The sequence below is a fragment of the Typopeltis vanoorti genome, chromosome 24 (assembly GCF_054136105.1).
Source record: "Typopeltis vanoorti isolate ZY-2024b chromosome 24, IOZ_Tvanoo_1.0, whole genome shotgun sequence".
Classification (NCBI taxonomy): Eukaryota; Metazoa; Arthropoda; class Arachnida; order Uropygi; family Thelyphonidae; genus Typopeltis; species Typopeltis vanoorti.
In genome coordinates, this window is record NC_143572.1 from 77878656 (window position 1) to 77903428 (window position 24773).

Here is a 24773-nt window from a genome sequence, read left to right on the forward strand (position 1 = left end):
GGTTTATCTTGAATCCTCCTTCATTAGTTATCTTCCATTCTTTTATGATTTTATCTATGTATATATTAAATAAAATTGGTGAGAGAGGGCAACCCTGACGTCCTCCTTGATTTATTGGTTTCCAGCTTGATGTTGAATTATTGTACTTCACAGATATTTTATTATCTTGATATATATTATATAAGGCTCTAAAGAGTTGGTTTGGTATTTCATATTCTTCTAGGATTTCCCATAGTTTTTCTCTGATAATTTTATCAAATGCTTTGGTGTAATCTATAAAAGCTATGTTCATTTCTCTGTGTTTTTCAATTAATAATTTTAACGTAAATGCAGAGTCTATGCAAGACCTGCCTTTTCTGAATCCATTTTGTTCTTCTATTAATTTTGGGTCTACTACATGTTTAAGTTTATATGCTAAGATTTTTGCATATACTTTATAACAGGTACTAAGTAAGCTGATTCCACGATAATTGTTACAATCAGATTTGTGTCCTTTTATGCAGATGGGAATAACTATTGCTTTGGTCCAACATAATAGAACTAAAATATAGAAAAGTACGAAGAACAACGATATAACAATGCCACAGCCGACAGGATTTGAATAGGGCCCCTGAAATTTAATTGAGTAGATTCTTAATCGTCATAAGTGGTTTTGAACTCGAATAAGGTAATCAGGCAAGTACTGGAATTGAAAGATTTTGGAAAAGAGTTAAATTTGATAAATTGTAAGCTGATAGCAGGTATGTCTCACCCGACCAGTTCTGAATTGGATGATTCGGAATTTTTCCAAATAATAAATCCCCAGTAAGTAATTCCACAGTTCTTCGATTTTGTAGAAGAAATAAGAAGGATTGGCAGATGGTCTGACTTCCAGCTTCTTGTGCTGTTACACAGGAAGTTGGTAGGGAAGGCCAAGAGTTACTTTCAATCATCGCCAATCCTGAAAGAAACTCGTGATTATGGAAAATTTAAAGAGATCTTAATCTCACAATTTTCCAGAGTGAAAAATGTAGGGCCAAATCTTTGGAAGCAAAAGATGATACAAGGGGACAGGGAGAAGGTATCTGATTTTTACAACAGACTACTCACTCTCTCAAATACCTTTGACGTCCCCAGTGAAGACAAATGTCACCTAGACTGGGCAGTCTTGTTACTGCTAGCATTCCCAATCTAAGCGAAGTTCGCTCATTGATTAGACAGGAGGTGGAAAAGCTACAGCAACCTATGATGGAATGCCTCGATGCAGTGCTTGGCCAACTGATGACAGCCTCTACAAGAATCCAGGAGAATTCTTTCCCTAAGGATGAGAGAACAACTGATCTAGTTCACAGGGAAGTTGAAAAACTGCAAAAACCGTTGCTAGACAAGATGGACTCTGTTAATGCAAAGGTTGGCAGAGTTATCCACCATAGAAACTGCTAATTCTCCTTTGTCTTTGAACGGAGATTATGAGAAGGGCTATCACAGAGAGCCTCCAAGGTGCTACAGATGTAATAAGCTGGGGTATCTTGCACGAAATTGTTTTGCCAAACAAGGGAACTCGAAAAGGGATTATCACACAGAGTATAAGTCGCACATTCGCACCAAGCAAATATGGAAAGGGAATCAATGAGGTCAGGAACACTTCCCTGGAATCATTGTAGAAGGAAGGATCTGCAAAAGAAGGTTCAGGGCTTTGGTAGATACCGGCTCCCAAGCTTCTTTCATCTCAGAAAACTTCAGGGAACTGAGGCCCTATGTGAAGGGAAGGGTCAAACATCTGAGAAGACATAAATCTATTGGGAATACCCCCCTCTGTTATTCACATGACAAAATCTGTGAGATTGAAGGCACAATTACCTGATTTTGGCATGTATGCTTGGCATGAGTTTTTGGTTTTGCCAAGAAACTCTCCCACACACCCAAAGTTGATATTAGGAAATGACTTCTTCACAAAATATGAGTTCTCGTGTGATTTGACGGCTGAACTGGATAAGTGCAATGGGTTTACGGTGATTCTACTGGACCTTGCCAAGGCCTTTGACAGGATTCCACATGGAATTCTAATCAGTAAATTGCAGCATATGGGAATGGACATAGGGTTGGTGAGATGGATAGGAGGGTGGTTGACGGAGAGATATCAGAGAGTGGTTTACTCGGGAGTAGAGTCCACAAGACGGCCTGTGACTAGTGGTGTGCCACAAGGATCTGTTCTTGGACCAATGCTGTTTAATTTGTTCATAAATGATATAGGAAATGATCTGAGAGGAACAGTTCATTTGTTTGCGGATGATGCGAAGTTGGGTAGGGCAATAGTGAATGCAGATGACGTCAAAATTTTGCAGGATGATTTGGATAGATTGGAGGTCTGGGCTAAGGAGAATGGATGTCAGTTTAATGTGGCAAAATGTAAGGTTATGCATTTTGGGGTGAAAAGATTGGAGGCAGTTTACTGCATTGGTGGAACCCTGCTCCAGGAAATTGATGAGGCACGAGATTTAGGAGTGTTGGTGGATAGGGAATTGAAATTTAGGGGACACATTGCAAAAGTGACCAAAACAGCTCATCAAATCACTTGGTTGCTGAAGAATACGTTGACAAGCAGAGACAAGCAGGTTATTGTTCCTCTCTATCGAGCCTTGATAAGACCCCATCTAGACTACTGTGCTCAGATTTGGTCACCTAGGTTTCTTCTTGATGGGGAGGATGTGGAGAGGATCCAGAGGCGAGTGACCAAGATGATAGCAGGTCTGTGGAATGAACCGTATGAGAACAGGTTGAGGATTTGTGGGTTGCAAAAATTGGTTGATAGGCGGAGGAGGGGAGATATAATTGAGACATTCAAATTACTGAAGGGTTTCTATAAAATTAATTCAGAAGATATTTTTGAGAACAGGGCTGGTTGTGGGAGGACTAGGGGACATCCATGGAAACTGGGCAAAAGTGTGGTTAGTAAAGGTGTTAGAGCTGGGTTCTTTACTTTTAGAGTAGTGAATGAGTGGAATGCGCTCCCTGAGTCTGTAGTGGATGCTGTGACAGTGAATGAGTTTAAGGCGAGGTATGATAGATACTGTATGAATGTCAGATAGTTGTGATGAATATGATTTGGGGCCTCCCTCGATGAGTCTAATGACTCCCTGGAGTTGCCCATAATAATAGTAATAATAGTCATATTATTCCAGAAAGGAAATATGCTTTCTAGGAAGAAGGAGAGATACGAAAGGAAGAAAGGGGTCACAAGCCCTGAATGCTGGAGGTGCTCCTATGAAGTGGAAATCCCAGAGAACGAATAAAGAGAAGCCCTCTGAGGGAGACGCTAAACATATTGCATGTAACAGAACCTAATGAGGTCTCCTGTTTGAAGGATCCAAATTTAGGCAATCAAATAGACGAAGGGTTACTCACAGATCAAGAAGTTACATGTGAAAGTGAGCATGAAAAATGTAAAGAGACATTGGCAATTAGCTACATTTGTAATGAACGAAAGACAAAATCTTCCCTCAAGCAACAAAAGGGTGACAAGTATATAACTCAAGAAAGAGAAGGCAGCTTTAACAGTAAAAAGAAGGAAGTCACAAAGGATACAGAGCATGTCCTGCCTGAACTGAATCCAGAAATTAGACCCAAGAAGTGCGAGGTGGTTACTCCCAGAGAACTGGATAGGAATTCTATAAAAAATTTTTGAAAAAAATTTTTTTTTAATTGAAAGAAGGACCTTTTTTACATCCTGAATGATCAAATTTGGAAAGGAATCAATTCGTTCAGAATCTAACAAGTCAAAAATGTAAACAATGAGAAACTTGTATTTGTTGAAAGAAAGTAAATACACATATATTAACCTTAAGTAGAGATGAAAGAATGTTGATTTAGAAATGTGAAATTAATCCTGTTTACACAAAGTCATGAAAAATTTTGTATAAAAATGTAGTTAAAATAGAATATCCTATGCAGTGTATGTGAATTAATTGAGTGTAAGCTAAAGTCTAAAGGTCACGTCTTAGCCGTCCAGTGTAACTTATGGCCTAAGGCAGAGAGAAATTATATGAAAGATGAAGCTTGAACGCATTCTCGGAAGACACCACGTGCGGAAAAACGTAGTGGAGAGAGGGCGACAAAGGAGGTGATATAAAAGGGGTTTGCCCTCCTCTCTCAAGGCTTTTTTGGTTCCTGGTTCCTGTTTTTTTTCGTGGATGTTGGCTCTCCCCCCCATCAGCTGGGTGATTCCGGATCAGCCGTAGAAGTTATGCGTCGTCTCCCGTAGATCGAGTGTCCTGGCTAGCTAACCCTTCATAGTAGGGCAGCTGAGCAAGACCGAAGAACTGGCAATGCTGAAAACTGTAAGCGGTAACGGAGCGAGACCAGGGCGGCACATCGCCATATCATTTTGGAACGACCATATCGTGCGATCATCGTAAGTGACCATGCAGACGAAAGCAAGCGGAAAGATCGAGATGTCTAGACAAAGCAGTGAATGGACCAGATGACCAGATGGTAGTACAGTAGAGAATTTATTTTATGTTTCCAGTTAAAGAAATGAGTGGACACTATGTAATTTAGAGTGTGGACATTTGATAGTGAACTTTTAAGAGATTACCATATTTGGCATTGACCTGTCCCAACTGGAAAGAAATGTCCGAGAAGAAGATTGTATGTGATATAACAATGATAAATGTGAGAAATATTAAGTAACTTAGAAATGATTGAGGGGATAAAATTATAAACTAGAAATTTTGTATTTTAATGAGCAATACAGTAGAGCGAGTTATTATTCATGTTCAAGGGTATTTAGCTGTGTTATCTAATTCTTTTACTTAGAATGAAATTGAAATAACCATGTGTTTGGTGCATTCCTTGCATACAATTTTAGACCTCAATAAACATGTTTTATATTTTATACCTGATATTGGCCTGAGATATGAATTCAAATAACAACTCATAAAACTGAACCTAAGCGGGAGGGATACAGAAGTATAGTAGAGATTTATGAGCCACGACTGCATACTAAGTTTGATATAGGTGAATTGAATTAGATTATATATGAGTATAAGTGCTAGAACTTTCACTGCCATATATTATTCTGAGAAGGTCTTCTTGGATAAGAGTCTCATCTATTCTAGGATATTGGCTGGTGCAGCTTTAAACAAATAAATGTGCCAATATTTGATCAGGAGACAGTCTCAGATAATAGAATTAAGGGTTTTGTTCCTAACTAAGATAAAGCCTCTAATATTGAAAGAATACACGTGACTAGTCTAAGAAACAGCTCAAATCATAGATTGAGTAGAATATAGAGAGTAATAGGTGCAAATTGAATTGAGTGTAAAGATAATCGAGAATTAGAAGAGAGTTAATTATAGTATAGTAAGGCAAACATAATAGAACTAAAATATAGAAAAGTTCAAAGAACAACGACATAACAAAAGGTACCATGTGGACATAATTGGCATTACTGAGACAAAGAAGACAAAATCAGGTGAGATATTACTAAATAATAGGTATAGAATGTATTTTCAAGCAATAATGATCAAGGAAAGCAAGGGGTAACGATTGCATTCACATCAAACATGAAGATAAGCTCTTGATTGGAAGGCAGTTTCAAGTGGGCAAACTTCAAAATGGGGAAATGGACAATGAAAATTATTTGTGCCAATGGTCACACAGAAAGTTCTTCTAAGGAAGAAGTGCAGGTCATTAGAACAGGCAGCTGACAAAGAAAATGGGAAAAAGTGGTCCTTGTCAGAGATCTGAACAGTAGAGTAGGAAATGAATCCCATCAGGCATACAGAAACGTTTTGGGAAAATTTGGAGAAAAGAGCAAGGATAATAATAGTATCTGCTGGTTATTGCTCAGGATATCAATTAGTCATTAATAATACAATATTCCAAAATATGGATGTGCACAAGTTCATATGGAGAGAAGACACAAGAAATAAGAAAAGCCTCATTGACTATGTTATGATCATGTTATGATGATTCAAGATAAGAAAGTGAGAGGATTTGAAATTGGAAGTGACCATCATTTAGTTTTAAGTAGGATAATATTGAATAGCACACTGAAAAGAAGAGTATATAAAAAAGTTTTAAAAACTTTTAATTAAAGGTTGAGTTGCTTTTACAGGTAAACTGTAGACCCAACTATACAAACATTATTGAAGAAAGAATACGCCAGTTCGAAAACCAGAACCAGTGGCAAACTCTGAGAAAAACACTGATTGATTCAACTAGGGAGCCATGTGAGGAGGTTGTCTGCAAGGATAAAGAAAAAAAAATTATGCCATGGTGGACAAAAGAAGTTAAAGTCATGGAAAAGAAAAAAAAGTATACCAAAAGTTCCTAGCCAATAAGATGGCAGATGCCTTAAAAGTATACAAAGAAAAATGTAAGAGAGCTAAGCTATGTGTACCAGTAGTTAAACAAGTCATGGGAAGACTTTATGTAAGAATATAGAAAGTAAATATCAGGAAGGTGGAAAAATTTAATGGAGTCTGTTGAAGCAGCTTAGAAATGAGGAAAGAGTACTGTACAAGGAATAAAATATAATGGTGACATGCAAACTGAAGATAAGGATATCCTAGATGCTTAGAGTAATTACTTTCAAAGACTGATAATAAATGTACCATCCAGTCATTTTCGACTCATGACGATCTTCTGAAAAAAGGCTCTCCCATCGCACTCAGCCTCCTGCCCTTTCTTTAAGCAATTGTAAGTTCAAGTTGTTAAGTTTTTTATGTTGTCCATCCAACTCTTTTGTGGTCCTCTTCTTCTTATTATTTCCTCAATCTTCCCCAACATAACAGCCTTTTTCCAATGATTCATCAGCTCACATATATCCAAAGTATCAGGTAACCAAAAAAGTGAGTGAAGTTTTTCATAATAAAAATTAAACTACTGCAGAAATTTTCATAAAATGTTTTATGATTAAAATCAGCACCTTCACAATCTACAACTCTTTCCCAATGACATACAAGATTGTAAATTTCACTTTTATAAAATCTGTAGAAGTTAAGCAATAAACCTAGCACCCTCCACTTCAATCTTTGTTTCATTGCGGAGACGGGAACATATGTGGAATTATAAGGCAGGTGATCATAATAATCTTAGACATCAACTTGAGGAAGTTTCATGGAGGGAGGAATTGGAGGGATGGGATATCATTAGTGCTTGGGAAATTATGAAGGAATATCTGTTAGCGGCAATAGTAAGCTGTATTCCATGAGTGAAGAAGAGGACACAATTTAGAGTAAAGTGAATGGCAAACAATATTAAACAGGAACTGCATGCGAAAAAGAGGCTATCGAAGAGATATAAAGAGACACGTGACGAACAGCTGCATGAAGAATATAAGATACAGGCCAGGAGAGTGACTAGTATGGTAAGAAGGCGAAACTGGAATATGAGAAGTGATTGGCCCTAAGATCCAAAGAAAATCCTAGGGAATTTTTTAACTATGTGGCCAGTAGGAGGAGAAATGATCGTGAAAGAATGACATTGTGGGATAAAAATGGGAATACAGTGTGAGGACATAGTGGAATTGTTGGATGAACACTTTATTGGTGTATTTCATCCTGGAGGAGTAAATTTTAATACTAGAGAGATAGAGCAAGTTCAAGGTTTAGAGGTGCAGGAGGAGAGCATGTTCCAAATACTGAGTACTCTGGATGTCAGTAAAGCTGTGGCACTGGATGGTATTTCACCATTAGTTTTGAGAGAATGTGCTAATCTGGCTTTTCAATGAAAGTCTGGCTATGGGAAAGGTGCCCAAGGAATGGAAGGAAGGGAAAATAGTGCCATTGCATAAGGGCAGAACCCGACTGGAAGTGTCTAATTATAGGCCAGTTTGTGTGTCATCAGTAGTTGGTAAGATCTAAGAGAAATTAGTAAGGGACCGTACATAGCATTGGGAAGATGAGGGTTAATGTTACCTGTGAGAGTCAACATGGTTCTGTGAAGGAGGGTTCTTGTTTTAGTAATATGCTATCCTTTTATAATAAAGTTACAAGAGCATTAGATGAGGGAAAGGCATATACTGCCATTTTCTTGGATTTAGCGAAGGCATTTGACAGGGTGCCACATGATAAGCTGATATTTAAGTTGCAGCACATGGGACTGGATGTCAGGTTGGTCAACTGGATTCAGGATTGGCTGTCCGATAGGTAGCACAAAGTTGCGTATGGTGGGACAGTTTCAAGGAGGCAGAGGAATTTATATGAATGACATTGTCAGTGGATTGCATGGAGATATTTAGTTGTTTGCAGATGAAGTGAAGCTGGGAAGGGTTATTATTAACTGTGCAGATGTGGTGGCCCTGCAAGAGGATTTGAATAAGCTAGACATATGGGGAAATGATTGGGGATGTTGGTTTAATGCAGCAAAATGTAAGGTCTTGAGGTTTGGGAAACATCGATGGGATGCAGCATACTCTATTGAAGGAGCTATACTGGAAGTAGTGGAGACAAGAGATCTGGGGTTGATGATTGAAAAAACCTGAAATTCAGGACACATATTGCAAAGGTGGTAAAGGTAACACAGCGTATTGCTGCAATAATGAGAGGGACACTGACCTGCAGAGATAAAAGAGTTATCATTCTGTTGTATAAGACCCTGATCAGACAACACTTAGACTACTGTTCTCAGATTTGGTCCCCAGGATTTGAAAGGAATAAATTAACTGTGGAAAGCATACAGAGGCAGATAACAAAGATGGTTTCAGGACTGCACAATGTTAGTTATGAGGATTGGCTGAGGGAATGTGGACTGCAGAGTTTGGTGGATAGATGATGGAGAGGTGATATGATTGAGACTTTTAAACTGTTGAGAGGTGATTACAGGGTTGACACTGGGGAGTTCTTTTGCTTGGTTGAATTGCGTGAAGGATTGATGACAAGGGGCCATCCCTGGAAGTTACGAAAAGAAACTGTGAGCAAGAGGGTGAGGAGTAGTTTCTTTGCATGGATGGTGGTTGAACCATGGAATGCATTGCCTGATAGAGTGGTGAGAGCGAGAACAGTCAATGAGTTTAAGGAGTGGTATGATAGACTTTGTTTCCTAAGAGGGATCTCCCGTGTTGAGTCTTTTGAATCCATCGAGGCCTGAATAATAATAATAAGTTTGCTTCCTATTAGATTACAAGATCCATTTTTCATCACAAGTGAACATGTAATTGAAAAACGGCTTGTCTTTATGACGTGAAAGAAGCGAAAAACAAATTGATAGCCTTTGAAGTTTATCGTTCTCTGATAATGAATGTGGGACCCATTTGCTTATCTTGCACAATTTTCCCAGCTGATGCAAGTGTAAATGAATTGTTTCACCACTCACGTTAAACATTTGTGAAAGTTCTTGACATTTTAATGTAGAATTATTTTCAATAGCGACATGTAATTCGTCATTATCAATAATGAGAGGGTCTTGACGAATGTTTTGCATCCTTCAAGTGATTCATCACCAGAAACAAATTTTTTAAATCATTTCTGCACAGTATATTTTGCTATTGCATCTTTTCCAAATGCCACACATATTTTATGGGATGCTTCTGAAGCATTTGAACCAAGTTTAAATTCGTAAAGTAAACAATCCCAAATTACACAGGTTCAAGTCACAGGAAAAGAGTACACACCAAGTTAGAGTACACCAATTGATGCACATAAAAAATTGTGCTCTGCAAACTACTACAAAATAAAAAAGTAATTGAAGCAAACTCTACTGAAAACTGCATTGCCTTTTTTGGTTATCTGATACATTAACTTCTGTTTAGCAATTATAGCTTCTGAGGAGCATTCTGTTTCTTATATTCTCTAAAACCTTCTTATTGGTCATTCGTGTAGTCCATGAAATTCTTAATAGTCTCCTCCATTCCCATAATCAGTGGTGAGGTATGGAAATTTTAACAAAGGGCTCGCATCAACGAGGGGAAAAAAAAAGCCTAACTTATCCCTTATAATACTCATATTACGACTTTGTAGAGCTTCTGACAGATATGATAATTCCTGTAGGATATCAATTGTTAATGCTAGATATTTTAAAAATTCAAAATTGAGAAGTCGGTTTAAAAAGCCCTTATATTTATCGTTCAATGCAAAATGCTTGCATAAAGCTGGGTAATTTCTCCAAAACGCAAGAGCCGTTCGTAAACTGCAAGCTGCCCATTATGGCCCAAACACACGGCCGATCTTTAAAACTTCGATACCAAGGTCTTTTGCAATCGTATTTAATTCTCGTTGATTTTTTGGTGATTGATGATAAAAAGCATATAATTTATCTATAAATATTTCAAAATGATTTATTTCTGTAATATTTTTTTTTATCGAATCATCTAATGCTAATTGTAAACGATGAGCTCAATGCCAAATCACAACGTTGGAAAATTTTTGTAGAAGTTTGATTGCAACACCTGATTTGTTTTCTAACGTTACACTAGCTCCATTAGAACAAAATGCAATGAAATGATTTTTTATATAGTTATCAGCAAATCCATATGAATTTAAAGTAGCAATTATAGTAGCATGTATACATTCCACGGTGGTATTTTCTAGTTCTACAAGTTTATTAAACAAGAAGAACAAGGAACTCGCAAATTTGAGAAAAATTTAACAAAGGGCTCACGTGAACCCTCTCATAGCTCACCACTGCCCATAATTCAAACGAATCAATCTGTTTTCTGCATTTCTTCTTAATAATTCAGCTTTTGCATCCATACATCACTATTGGTAAAACCATTGTTTTGACAATTGTAACTTTTGTGGCCTCACTCACACCTCTATCTTTCATAATTTTTGTCAGTTTAACACAGCTTTTTTTCCCTATGACCATACTTCTATTTTTTTTTAATTTCATCTTCATATTTCCAATCATTTCTGTTCTGGACCACAGTAAATCATAACTTTGAATGATTTCCATTTTATCTCCCTCTATTATAAATTCATTTAAATTGCCAGAAGCCATCAGTTTTGTTCATCATCATCAAATTCCTGCCATGTACCCTCAAGGGGTGTACAGGATATGATAGTACTACATGAAAAAAATTACATCATTACTAACTTTCGATCTACAATTTTCCTCCAAATCAGTCTGTTACTTTTCAAGACCCCAACATTATCAGATCTGGTGTGGCATTTTTTCTCGACTATTATGTATAAGACTATTACACCTTTTTTATATAACGTTCGTCAAGTAGCTTTATTTTATCGTCCTACATGTTTCGCCAATGTTTCTATCGGCATCTTCAGGGAATACAAACTAGTAAACTATATGAAGGTAACAGACTAGGTTATAACCGATAGTTCTAATTCATACAAAAAATTAGTATTGAATGAGGCAATGCACGTGTCTCGGGAACATGATTTATTCGTTATGGCTCATGATGCAATTGTCATGAAAGTTCATTTCTTTGATGTTTAATGATCTGATTAAAGCTTTCCAAATTTCTGGTAAGGTTAGACCTTGATTCTTGTTTAGGTTTTCAGTTTTACGGGCGACTGTAGCTGCTTCCTCGAAGGTTCTTGAATGGTAGTTATCTTCTATATACGGCATAAGGCTCTTATCCCACTCAATGTGATGGTTAGTAGAAGCAAAGTGGCAAGAAAGGCCTGAAATGTCTTGTCTGTTGTTTCTGACATATCCTATGTGTTCTTTCTTTCTCGTTTCAAAGCTTCTAGAGGTCTGACCTAGTACTAATACCACATTAGCAAGGTATATTATATACTCCAGAGTACTTGTAGACTGGATGAGGATCTTTCGGTGATCTTAAAAATTCCCGAATAGTGTTGATTGGCTTGAATGCTACTCTGATATTATGTGGTTTTAGAAGATTAGCTAATTTTTTGGAAATGCTGCTGACAAATGGAATAGTAATAGTACTGATGCATCGGACATCATCACGTTGTCTATGTGGTATATCAGTCAAGAGAATCTTGTTGTAGAGTCTTTTTGGATAACCATTTAAAGATAGTTCTCTGGATACTAAGTTAATTCCATTTGTAGGTCATTCTTATCTGTTGTGTACTGTATAGCTCTTTTCTTGAGCATATGGATAATGCTAAGTTTCTGAGCTATATGATGAGACGAGTTGAAATGGAGGTAACGTCCAGTATTTGTAGGTTTTCTATAAACAGATAGGTTGATACTATTATTGGTTTGTTTCTTTATTAGAATGTCAAGGAATGGCAGTTTTCCATCTTTTTCAATTTCTAATGTGAATCTGATGGTATGGTGGAAACTATTGATTTGGTTAAGGTAATCCATTAGTTCTTCTTTCGTATGCTCCCAAATGAGAAAGATATCATCCACATATCTGTACCAAATTTTTGCTTTTAGAATGACCTGGGATAAGATATTTTCTTCTAGATCTTCCATGAATAAGTCAGCACAAGGAGGGGAGAGGGGGATACCCATGGCTAATCCGGCAAGTTGTTTGTAGACAGTTTTTTGCCAAATAAAATAGAAGTTAAACAGTGATTGAACAAAGTAGTGATATTTCTTGGGAACAAGTTGTCTAAGGTGTTGATGACTTCAACCACTGGAATGTTTGTAAACAGAGATATAATGTCTAGGCTTGCTAGTATATCCTCTTCATAGATAGTAATGTTTTTTATTTTATCTATAAAATGTTGCGAGTTGCAGGCGTAGGCTTCTGTGGCTAATTGTTTCAAAAGATATATTTCGGCGATTACACCACATTTTTTTTTTATTCAGTTCTATAAAACACTGAAATAATAGTTCCCGACAAGTTTCGTAAATCGTAGGATTTACATCTTCAGGGGGTAAATAGTATAACTTAAAGTTTAAACAAGAGAATTAATAAATACAAATCATAACCGTCTGGCTATTCATAAAACTCAAATAACAGAATGCAGATATATAACATTATTGACGTTGAACAATACTGGACGATGTCACGTGTTCTTGTTCTCGTTCATACAGTCCGAGCTCAGATTGAGGTAGATTTTTTATTAGAGCTGACCACACTTGATGGAGAATTAAACCTTGATTTTTATTGCATTGGGTTGGGTTTTTTAGCATATTAGCAGCGTCTTTAAATTTTCTTATATAACTGTTGTTTTCTATGTATGACATCGTGGTTTTTTGCCAGAGTACATCGCGTCCAGTGGTAGTGGTATGGAAAGCAAGACCTGTTTTTTGTTCTCTTTTGTATTGTACGTCTTTTTGGTGTTCAGCCATGCATATTTCTCCAGATCTTCCTGTCTGTCCTACATAGCAAATCCTGCAAGAGCAATGGATTTTGTAGACTCCTAGTTTTTTAAGAGGATTATGAGGTGGTTTTGATGGATGTAGGAATCTTGAGATTTTTTCCATAGGAAGGAAGGCTACTTTTATGTTGTGTTTGTTCATTAGTTTGGCTAGCTTATCAGTAACATTTTTGATATAAGGAAGTGAGATTACGTTTTTGTAATCCTGTTTTATTGTGTTGTTAGCTGGAGGCATTTTGAGGATTCTCTTGATGGTTTTTGTTTCTCTCTTATTCCATATGAATTTATTCAATTGACTTCCTACCATACCAGCTTTGCTGATTCTGTTGTCTATTTCTATATTTAATTTACCATCTTCAGTAAAAATCGTGCCTAAATAGCTGATATGTTTTACTTGTTCCACAGGTTCTCCATTCACAACACAGTTGACATTTTCAATGATTCTGCCTATTTTCATTGTCTTTGTCTTTTTATTGCTGACCTTCATACCATATCTATTACAACAGCTATTCAATTTAGTCAGATAATCTTGCAGACTTGTAGCGGATTTATTTAGAAGTATAACATCATCCGCATAATGCAAAGAGCTGAACATCTCCAATTTTGATATCATGTTTAATACCACTTTCCTTCATAATGTGATCCATATAGATAATGAATAACAGAGGGGATAATGTACATCCTTGTCTCACACCAGATTTAACATTAAACCATATTCCTGTACTTCTTTCAATTCTAACTGCTGACTTACAATTCAAATAAAGACTAAGTATTGTTTGATACAATGCCCCATTGACAACGTATAACTGTAGCATATTGAAAAGCTTTTCTCTTGGCACCTTGTCATATGCCTTTTCCAAATCAACAAAACTTAAATACAGATCTTTGTTATATTCCCATGCTTTCTCAACTATTTGTCGTAAAGTGAAGATCTGATCCTGACAGCCTCTATTTGGCCTGAATCCAGCTTGTTCTTCACCAACCTTTTCTTCCACAATTCTTCTCAACCGTTTCTCAAGTATACTTGCATAGATCTTGCCAGGAACACTCAGTAGGGAAATATCTCTGTAATTCTCGCATTCAGTTTTATTTCCCTTTTTATATATGGGTACTAATTAGAGATCTACTCCAATCATTGGGAATTCGTCCCTCTGTACAGGCTTTCTGAAATATGCAGTGCAGCCACTGTAAGACTCTTATACCACCACACTTCAGCATTTCTGGTCGAATATCATCTACTCCTGCTGCCTTTCCACATTTCAAGCCTTTGATGGCTTTTTCTACTTCAAGTATGGATATGTATTCCTGACTGCATGCCTGGTCAGTGTTTTTTTACCACTGTGCTGTCATCACTGCTTGTTTCATTTAGCAGTTTTTTCAAAGTAATTACTCCATACTTCAAGGATATCTTTTTCTCCCATTTTCATGTCACCTTTATCATCTCTAACTCCTTTTACAGCATTCTTTCCTGCATTCCTAAGCTTCTTCAACAACCTCCAGAATATTTTGTCACCTTCTTGATATTTATTTTCTATATTCTTGCCAAAGTCCTCCCATGACTTTTGTTTAGCTAGTTTTACACAGTGTTTAGCATTCTTGCATTTGTCTTTGTATTCTTTAAGAGCACAAGCTGATTTATTTGACAGGAACTTTTGATATGCTTTCTTCTTTTCCTTCACTGCCTCTTTAACTTCCTGCGTCCACCATGGAGTTATAATTTTTCTATCCTTGCAGACAACTTCACCACATGCCTCTCTAGCTGAATCAATCAAGGCTTTCATCAATGCTTGCCAGTGAATCTCCAGGGTTTGATTCCTGTTCTCAAACTCTTTCATTTTTTCTTCAATAATCTTTGTGTATTTTAGTTTACAGTTCACATCTGAGAGTTGCTCAACTTTTATTCGCTTTAAAACTTTCTTACATGTTATTCTTTTCAATATGAAATTCAATTTTATCCTGCTCAAGACTAAATAGTGATCACTTCCAATTTCAATAGAAGGCAATAGAAGCCTGTGTAGCTCAGTGGATGTGGCGTTTGCACACCATCGCGCTAGGCCGCACGAAGGAAGTCTTGGTTTCGAGTCTAGTCGGCGACTAGAGGAAATTTTTCTAAGCCTTTTTTCGACCGGTTCCCGAGTTAGTCGATCTCTGGCACGGGCAAGCAGGTTTTTCCTCCCGGAAACTCGGGTTTTTCGTCCTGTAAACTCAAGAAAATCGACCGTAGAACCCACATTATTTCAGACATTAAATATATTGTGTTAGGGTTAGAGACCACGAGATGGCGGCACATTTGAGCTGTCTCTCTTCATTGCGTACCGCTTAATTAGTGATAGCCTTGGGCCATCTGTCTCTGATTGGGTACCAGTGGAGATTGAACTGCCCACTCAGTCTCCAATAAGTTAGATAGGGCTAAATGGCCTCGCCTACTCCCGTATATACGGGAATAAAAAGGCGTTAGCTGATTTTTTTTTTTTTTTTTTTTTTTTTTTCCAATTTCAAATCCTCTGTACACTCTCGTGTCCTGCACCAGGTGGAAAACATCACTATCAACAATAACATAGTCAATGAGACTTTTCTTATTCCTTGCCTCTTCTCTCCATGTGAATTTGTTCACATTTTTGTGTTGGAACATTGTGTTAGTAATAAGCAGTAAATGTCTGAGCAGAAATCCAACAAATATTTGCCATTATTATTAGCTTTGCTCTTTTCTCCAAATTTTCCCAAAATATTTTTCTATGTCTCACAATCATTTCCTACTCTGCTAGTTAGATCCCCAACAAGGACCAACTTTTCCTTTTTCATTGTGTCAGTTGCTTTTTCTAAAGCCTCAAAAAATTCTTCCACTTCTACCATAGTAGAACCTTCTGTGGGACCATAGGTAAAAATTAGTCTCATTGTCCAGTTCCCCATTCTCATATTTGCCCACATTGCTCTACTTGAGACTGACTGCCATTCAAGAAGATTAGCCTCGTATTTTGTGTTGAATACTATGGCTACTCCTTCTTTTCCTTGATTGTCATTGCCTGAATATAACATTTTGTATTTATTGCCCAGAAAGATCTCACCAGTTTTCGTCTTTTTTGTTTTAGTCACCCCTATTATGTCGATCTGGTACTTATCTAATTCCTCAGCTAGCTCCATTTCTTTGCCATTCAGGCTTCTTATGTTGATAGTACCGATCTTTAACTCTGGTGATGTTGAGTTGGGGTGTGTTTTCAGATTTGTTCCAGTAGCTGACTTTTCGTTGTTCTCCCTGATTTCCTTGCGAAAACAATGGGGGCCTTGTTTAACTGGGCGACACCCCAGCCAGCATGAAATTTTGTCATGTTGTACTATCATTTTTTTATTTTGGTTTAACCAATAAGAATACAATTTGGTCAGCTAAATCCCAAATTGCCAGCCCATCCTTGTTTGTTCAGTATCCAAGTAGATACCCAACAGGGTGCATCACGAGAAGGTGAGGATTGGACATTAGGTCAGAAGCCCTGGTCAGTTCTCTGCATTCCTTTAAAGACTATGTGGAGGTCTCCTCTCAGTTATACAGCTTTGACTCTTAAGCACCCTCCTTAGTTTTGTTTGGCTGTTTAAATTAAACCAGGCTTTGTTACTTTTGCTCTTAACCAATAGAATCAACCACTCCAGATGTTCTTTAGTTTCTGCTATGAGGGTTGTATCACCTGCATATTTTAAATTATTTATTATTCTTCCATCAATCTTAATTCAAGCTGAATCTTTGTTTAATTAAGCCTTTCTCATAATATATTCACTATAAATATTAAAAAGGTAAGGTGATAATATACAATCCTGCATCATAGTACCCATCTATAAAAAAAAGTAATAAAGCTGAATGTGAGAATTACAGAGGATTTTCTCTACTAAGTGTTCCAAGGTAACATTTATGAAAGCATACTTCAAAAGAAGTTGAGAAAGATTGTGGAAGAGAAACTTGGAGAACAAGCTGGGTTCCAGTCAAATACAGGTTTGTCAAATCATATTTTCACTTTAAGACAAATAGTTGAAAACTCGTGGGAATATGACAAGGCTCTGTACTTAACAGGAACCGTCTTCCTGTATTTCCTTCAATTCCAATTATATGGAGTGAATGGAAAATTATACAGAGTAATACATAGTCTATATTTAAGTTGTCAAGTCAGGAGTTAGAATTGAAGGAAATACAGGAAGATGGTATTGATGTAAAATCAGGAGTAAAAGGGTGCACATTATCTCCACTCTTATATATCATCTATATTAATCACATTATGAAAGAAAGTGGCATTAGGCTTGATATTAGAATTGGAGATGTCAAAACTTAGCTCTTTGCTCTATGCACATGTTATACTTCTAAACACATCCAGTGCAAGTTTCTGGGATTCTCTAACTAAATGGAATAAAAACTGTAACAAATTTGGTATGAAAATCAGCAATAAAAAGACCAAACTATGAACATGGGCAGGAGCAGAGAAAACTTCAGCTGCATTCTGAATGGAGATTCTATACAACAAGTAACATATTATTTCAGCTATTTAGGCACAATTTTAAGTGAAGGTGGCAGGTTAAATCTGGAAATAGACAACAGAATAAGTAAAACTGGTATAGTGGGTAGCCAACTGAATAAATATATATGGAATTATGAGATTAGCCAAAACACCAAACTAGCGGTATACAAGACAGCGTTTAAACCAGTTTTAAGTTATGGATCTGAGAGTTGGATTAGAAATAAAGCACTTGATCAAAGACTAGAGACTACAGATATGAGAGTTCTGAGAAAAATTAGGGGAGTGAATCAATGGCAGAATCATATTAAAAATAAAGATATTAGAAAGGCACTTGGGGTGCTTAAGGGTCAAAGCTATATAACTGAGAGGAGACCTCCACATACCCTTTAAAGGAATGCGGAGAACCGACCAGGGCTTCTGACCTACTGTCCAATCCTCACCTTCTCGTGGTGCACCCTGTTGGGTATCTACTTGGATACTGAACAAACGAGGATGGGCTGGCAATTTGGGATTTAGCCGACCAAATTGTATTCTTATTGGTTAAACCAAAATAAAAAATGATGGTACAACATGACAAAATTTCATGCCGGCTGGGGCATCGCCCAGTTAAACAAGGCCCCCCGTTGTTTTCGCCAGGGAACCAGGACGAACAGTGAAAAGTCAGCTACTGGAACAAATCTGAAAACACACCCCAACTCAACATCATCAGAGTTAAAGATCAGTACCATCAACATAAGAAGCCTGAATGGCAAAGAAATAGAGCTAGCTGAGGAATTAGATAAGTACCAGATCGACATAATAGGGGTGACTGAAACAAAAAAGACAAAAACTGGTGAGATCCTTCTGAGCAATAAATACAAAAAGTGTAGAAGTCTTGACAAGTAACAGACTGATTTGGAGTAAAATTGTAGATAGGAAGTTAGTAATGATGTATTTTTTTTCATGTAGTACTATCATATCCTGTACACCCCTTGAGGGCAGATAGCAGGAATATGATGATGATGAAAGGCACTTGACATTATTGGCATTTAAGAATGTCAGCAGAGCTAACCTAGGGTGGTATGACCACTTAAATAGAATGGATAAAGAAAGATTAGAAAAACAGATGTTTGATGCCAAGATGCCAGGAAAGAGACCCAGACGAAGAGCAAGGTCTAGGTGGATTGATTCAGTCAGAAGTGCCTTAGAAGCATGAAATGTTAGATATGAAAATATCGGAGTGCTCACAAGTAACAGATTAATTTGGAGAAAGAATTGTTAATAGGAGATTAATAATAATGTAAATTTCATCATCTAGTTCTGTCATAGTAACCTGAACACCACCATGAGGATATATATCAGGAAATTAATTGTGATACATTTTGCAAAACTGAACTGGTATCCCCACTCCCATGACCATTCATTCAGTCTATTCAAGTCTTCTTGTAAGTCCACAACATTTGTTCTAATCATAGTTCTTCGCAACTTTGCATTATATTTGCAAACAACTGACAGGTTAAACAGCAATAGCCATAAAACAGATCCCTGAGGCACACCACTAGTGACTTTCCAATTAAGGATATTGCTCCCCAATACACAACTTGCTGATACAGATAGCCAATCTCTAATCCAATGCACTAGCCTAATATTCAATCAAATCCATTCTAGTTTGACTATGAACTTTAATTATTGAAAGCCTTGCAAAATCTAAGTATACTACTGTGTATCCATCTCACTCATGGAATGCAGCTGTCATAAGTATGTAGATTACTAGCCATGATATTTTTCTTCTTCCAGGTTTTTCTCTTTCCACTGATTTTACCTTCTAGTATTACCTGGCGAATGTTATATTTATAGTTTCTCATTAAAGTGGGCAGTTTTTCTTCATTCTTCACTTTTTCCGTCCTTGGGATCTTATCATCTAGGCTTAGACATTCTAAGATGTTTACGAGTTAATTATGCTAGACCTTATCAAAAACCTTTTTGAAATCAATAAAACAAATATAAAGGGCAGTTTGTTGTTCTCTGCATCTTTGTGCTAAGATACATGAGCAGAAAAGAACTTCTCTTGTTCTTAGCCATTTCTGAAACCAAACTGAGTTTCACTAATGAGAGCAGCACATTTTTGGTATATTCTGTTATGAATAATTTTTAGGAATATTTTGAGTCCTGCTCATTAGGCTAATCAATCTAAAATCCTCACAAGTTTTTGTATTAGGTTTTCTAGGCAATGCAATGAAGAATGAGTTTACCCAGTCAGAGGATAGTTTACCAGTATCATAAATCCTGTTGAATAATTTTTCGACTAATATATGACTAAGTATTTCATTCTATTCACCTCTCACTCAAAACCACTGCCACTATTTTCCCTTTGCATCTATCTTGTATAGACACAACTCTTTTTTTCATCATCAATAGCACTCCACCTCCCTTTTTTTATTTCTTCATAATCTTCCATTTTATTTTATAAACTTTTGTCAACTGCACAATTATATTTAATTTGCAAAAATAAGTTGACCGATTGAGCAAATTGCTAACAATAACTGTCATTTGTGCACTGTGCAGAAAAACTTCCTATTACAAACTTTGGCTTGTTACTAAATGTAATAAGATATCTGTGCCTCAATTTTCTTTGTTGTGCTTTTTCATGATGTTGTAAGCATTCTGTATCAATTTTATGAAACTGGTATTTAATATTCCAAACAAAAGGTACAGCTGAGACATCTTTTCTTTTTTTTTTTCCCCCCATCAATATTTCATTTTTTATTGTGCATTATAAATTGACATTTTTTAAAAATATGATTTGTAATGTAATCAAGAGCACTAATATTGTAACAATAGGACTCGCATCTGATAGGACCCACAGGTGAAGAAGAGGACACAATTTGGAGTAAAGTGGATGACAAACAATATTAAACAGGAGCTACAATGTAAATTTCATCGAAAAAGAGGCTATGGAAGAGATATAAGGAGACAGGTGAAGAGAAGATGCATGAAGAATATAAGATACAGGCCAGAAGAGTGACTAGTATGGTAAGAAAGGCGAAATTGGAATATGAGAAAAGATTGGCCCTTAGATCCAAGGAAATTCCTAGGGAATTTTTTAGCTATGTGGTCAGTAGGAGGATAAATGACTCTGGAAGAATGACACTGTAGGATAAAAATGGGAATAGAGTGACTGATGGTGAGGACATCGTGGAATTGTTCAATGAACACTTTATTGGAATATTTCATCCTGGAGGAGTCAATATGAATACTAGAGGGAAAGAGCAGATTTGAGGTTTAAAGGTGCAGGAGTAGAATATGTTCCACATTCTGAGTACTCTGGATGTTAGTAAAGCTGTGACACTGAATGCTATTTCACCATGAGTTTTGAGAGAATGTGCTAAGGAACTGACACTACCCTTGACCTGGCTTTTCAATGAAAGTCTGGCTGTGGCAAAGATGCCCATGGAATGGAAGGAAGGCAAGATAGTGCCATTGCATAAGGGCAGTAGAAGACTGGAAGTGTCTAATTATAGGCCAGTTTGTGTGTCATCAGTAGTTAGTAAGATCTTGGAGAAAGTAGTGAGGGACCATATACAGCATTGGGTAGATGATGGTAATTTTATCAGTGAGAGTTAACATGGATTTGTGAAGGGGTGTTCTTGTTTTAGCAATATGCTAGCGTCTATGATAAAATTACAAGAGCATTAGATGAGGGGAAAGGAATATACTGCCATTTTCCTAGACTTAGCAAAGGCATTTGACAGGGTGCCACATGATAAGCTGATATTCAAGGTGCCACATGATAAGCTGATATTCAAGTTGCAGCACATGGGTCTGGATGTCAGATTGGTCAACTGGATTCAGGATTGGTTGTCCGATAGGTATCAGAGAGTTGTGTATGATGGAGCAATTTCAAAGAGGTAGAAGGTTACAAGTGGGGTTCCACAGGACTCAGTACTGGGACCTATATTTTTTAACCTTTATATCAATGACATTGTCCATGGATTGCAAGGGGATATTCGGTTGTTTGAGGATGATGCGAAGCTGGGAAGGATTATTAGTAATAGTGCAGATGTGGTAGCCCTGCAAGAGGATTTGAATAAGCTAGATAGATGGGCAAATGAATGGGGGGTGTCAGTTTAATGCAGCAAAATGTAAGGTCTTGAGGTTTGGGACACATCGATGGGATGCTGCATACTCTATGGGAAGAGTTAAACTGGAGGAAGTAGGAGAGACAAGAGATCTGGGTTTGATGATTGATAGAAACCTGAAATTTAGAGGGACATATTGCAAAGGTAGTGAAAGTAACGCAGAGGATTGCTGCAATAATAAGAAAGACACTGACCTGCAGAGATAAGAGTTATCATTCCATTGTATAAGACCCTGATCAGAACACACTTGGACTATTGTTCTCAGATCTGGTCCCCAGGATTTGAAGGGATAAATTAACTGTGGAAAGGATACAAAGGCAGATAACAAAGATGGTGTCGGGGTTGTACAATGTTAGTTATGAGGATCGGCTGAGGGAGTGTGGACTGCAGAGTTTGGTGGATAGAAGAAGGAGGGGTGATATGATTGAGACTTTTAAACTGTTGAGAGGTGGTTATAGGGTTGACACTGGGGAGTTCTTCCGCTTGGTTGAACAACGGGAAGGAGTCATGACAAGGGGCCATCCGTGGAAGTTACGAAAGGAAACAGTAAGAAAGAGGGCGAGGAGTGGTTTCTTTGCATGAAGGGTGGATGAACCATGGAATGCATTGCCTGATGGAGTGGGGTGAGAGTGAGAACGGTCAATGCATTTAAGGAGTGGTATGATAAACTTTGTGTTTCCTAGGAGGCACCTCCCTCGATGAGTCTTGATAGACTTTTGTTTCTTAAAAAGAACCTTCCATGATGAGTCTATTGACTCCATGGAGGCCTGAATAATAATAATTATCTGACACCTGATGATGCCACTTGAGAACACGCTTGTGCATTATGGGGAAACGTCATTCTAGGGACCTCAGCTATGCAGATAATTTCATTATCTGAAGATGCTGTTTCCCAAACTATTTGAATAACATAGAATTCAGTGTAATGCTATTGCCATTCTATATATTCATGATATGTCAGAAAAAATAGCCAGAATTAAAAAAAAAAAAAAAAAATGTGTAAATCACCTTTAAGCTCCATTTGAAATAGATTCCCTTAGCCCCCCCCCCCCCCCACCACCACCACAAAACCGTCAACTCCATCCTTTCTCAGTTCCTGGTATGTACAGTTCCTTGATCCTGGAAGTTGGTCTACTATGGACAGACTGGAAGATCGTACAAAATACATTTGTAATCATGACTACAATCAGCGAGGTCTGCAGACTGAGGTCTGTTGTCGTGGACATTATAAACAAAATCAAATTGAAGAATACCGGTATGCTTCATTGCAGCAAGCTGAAAAGTGAAAGACTTTTTTTTTTTTAGAATCTGCAGTTACCCCATAAAAACCAATCTAATTTAAATAAAAATGGATGCATTAAACTTCTCAAAATGTGGGAAACATTAATTCTTACATATGCGTCTATTAAGCACTTTATTTTGCATTACTTGTGTGTATGCACATGTTACAATTTTATATTATGTTCCCTGATGATGTCTCTGTGAAAGAGACAGACAAAATAATAGAAGCATAAAACAATGGTTTAATTCTTTCTCTGTGCTGTTTTCATTCCCTTAGCATGACTTCATTTGCAGTATTTAGAATATTGTGAATCTTCTTCTTCTTCTGCAGCTTCTCCCACTTAAGTGGGGTCACTGTTGATAATGAGTCTCCTCCACACCTTCCTGTCTTATTTAGAATATTGTGAATAGATTATGTTAACACCAAACAATTCAGGACAAGCCAAAGAAATAAGTGCTCAAATAACACTTATTTATCCCTGTGCTACTCTCAGGGGTTTTTCTTTCCTGTAAACTCAAGAAAATTGACCGTAGAAACTACACTTTTCCAGACAATATCAATATATATTGTGTTAAGGTTAGGAACGATGAGATGGTGGCACTGTCTACTGTCTCTTCACCAGTTGCTGTTTGTAATTAATGATAGTCTTGGGCCAGCTATTTCTGATTGGCTACCTGTGGAGATTAAACTGCTCCTTTGGTCTCCAAAAGTTAGGGCTAAATGGTCTTGCCTACTCCCTATAAGGGAATAAAAGGCATTAGTAGATTTATTATTTTCTTAAAATTTATTATTTAATAAAATGCTTGCTTTACACCTACTTTGCACTATCTACTGGATTACTAATGTTAAAAACGATATCGTTACTTTGTGCATAAAGCCATTATGTTAAATATATATATTTTTAAAAATATAGTGTAATAAATTATGGATAATGTGGAAAATGCCTGGCAGAACTACCAACAAAAGGAATGAAAAATAGCTGTCAACAGAATACAATGAATGGATTTTTAATTATTTTAATTAAAATAATAATATTCAGGTTTATATCCTTGACATTACCTGACATTTCAATCTTTATTCATCCTGTCCTATTCTGCTCTCTTTTCTTATTCCTTTCTGTTCTTTACTCCCCCCCTCCCAACAACTGATTATCAATGGGGTGGGGAGGGGAGAGATAAAGAATTTCATAATTTAATTACGTGTACCTCTCTGGACATAAAATATAACACTGTTTCATAAAACATGTCATAATTATTAAAGCTTGGATTCTGGGATTTTTTTCATAAAAATACACTTCAATATGCATGTATTATCAGCTGTTTAATCAAGATAACTTTATTACAGATGTGTGCTTTTTGTTTATGTGACCAATTCATTGTTAAATGAGAGGAGAAAATCTTATACCCTTGAAACTTCTGACTGGGGGTTATGAGTTCCATATGGGTTGCTTTCATCATCAAGACAAAGATCAGTATCTGAATCTTCATAATTTCTCCTTGGATCATCCTTGGAAACATAAGCAACAATTTTATTAATATAATAAGAATTGTTTTAGGACATGATTATTAAATAAAATTTATTATGCATGCACAACTTTTAAAAACAAATAACACTGGACTTTTTTATGCAAAATAAAATGACAGGTTAGTAATCAGCAATCAGTATTTCTAACCCCTAGATGACATTACTTAAT

The 24773-nt window shown here is 36.8% G+C and overlaps 1 protein-coding gene across 2 annotated transcripts in view; it reads right to left on the bottom strand.

Annotated features, from left to right (window-relative positions):
• LOC150093424 (sodium/hydrogen exchanger 7-like) overlaps positions 1 to 24773 on the bottom strand; it is a 495244-nt gene that overhangs the window by 71801 nt on the left and 398670 nt on the right. Inside the window, exons 17-18 of one of the 2 annotated variants that reach the window (XM_090414004.1) lie at positions 24485 to 24586; positions 23207 to 23817 (exon numbers count right to left, since the gene is read on the bottom strand). In XM_090414004.1, the coding sequence (XP_090270130.1) occupies positions 23797 to 23817; positions 24485 to 24586 (123 nt within the window). In that variant the 3' untranslated portion in view covers positions 23207 to 23796. Of the gene's footprint in view, positions 1 to 23206; positions 23818 to 24484; positions 24587 to 24773 lie in introns of those variants that run through there. The other variant, XM_090414003.1, reaches the window with a different exon arrangement.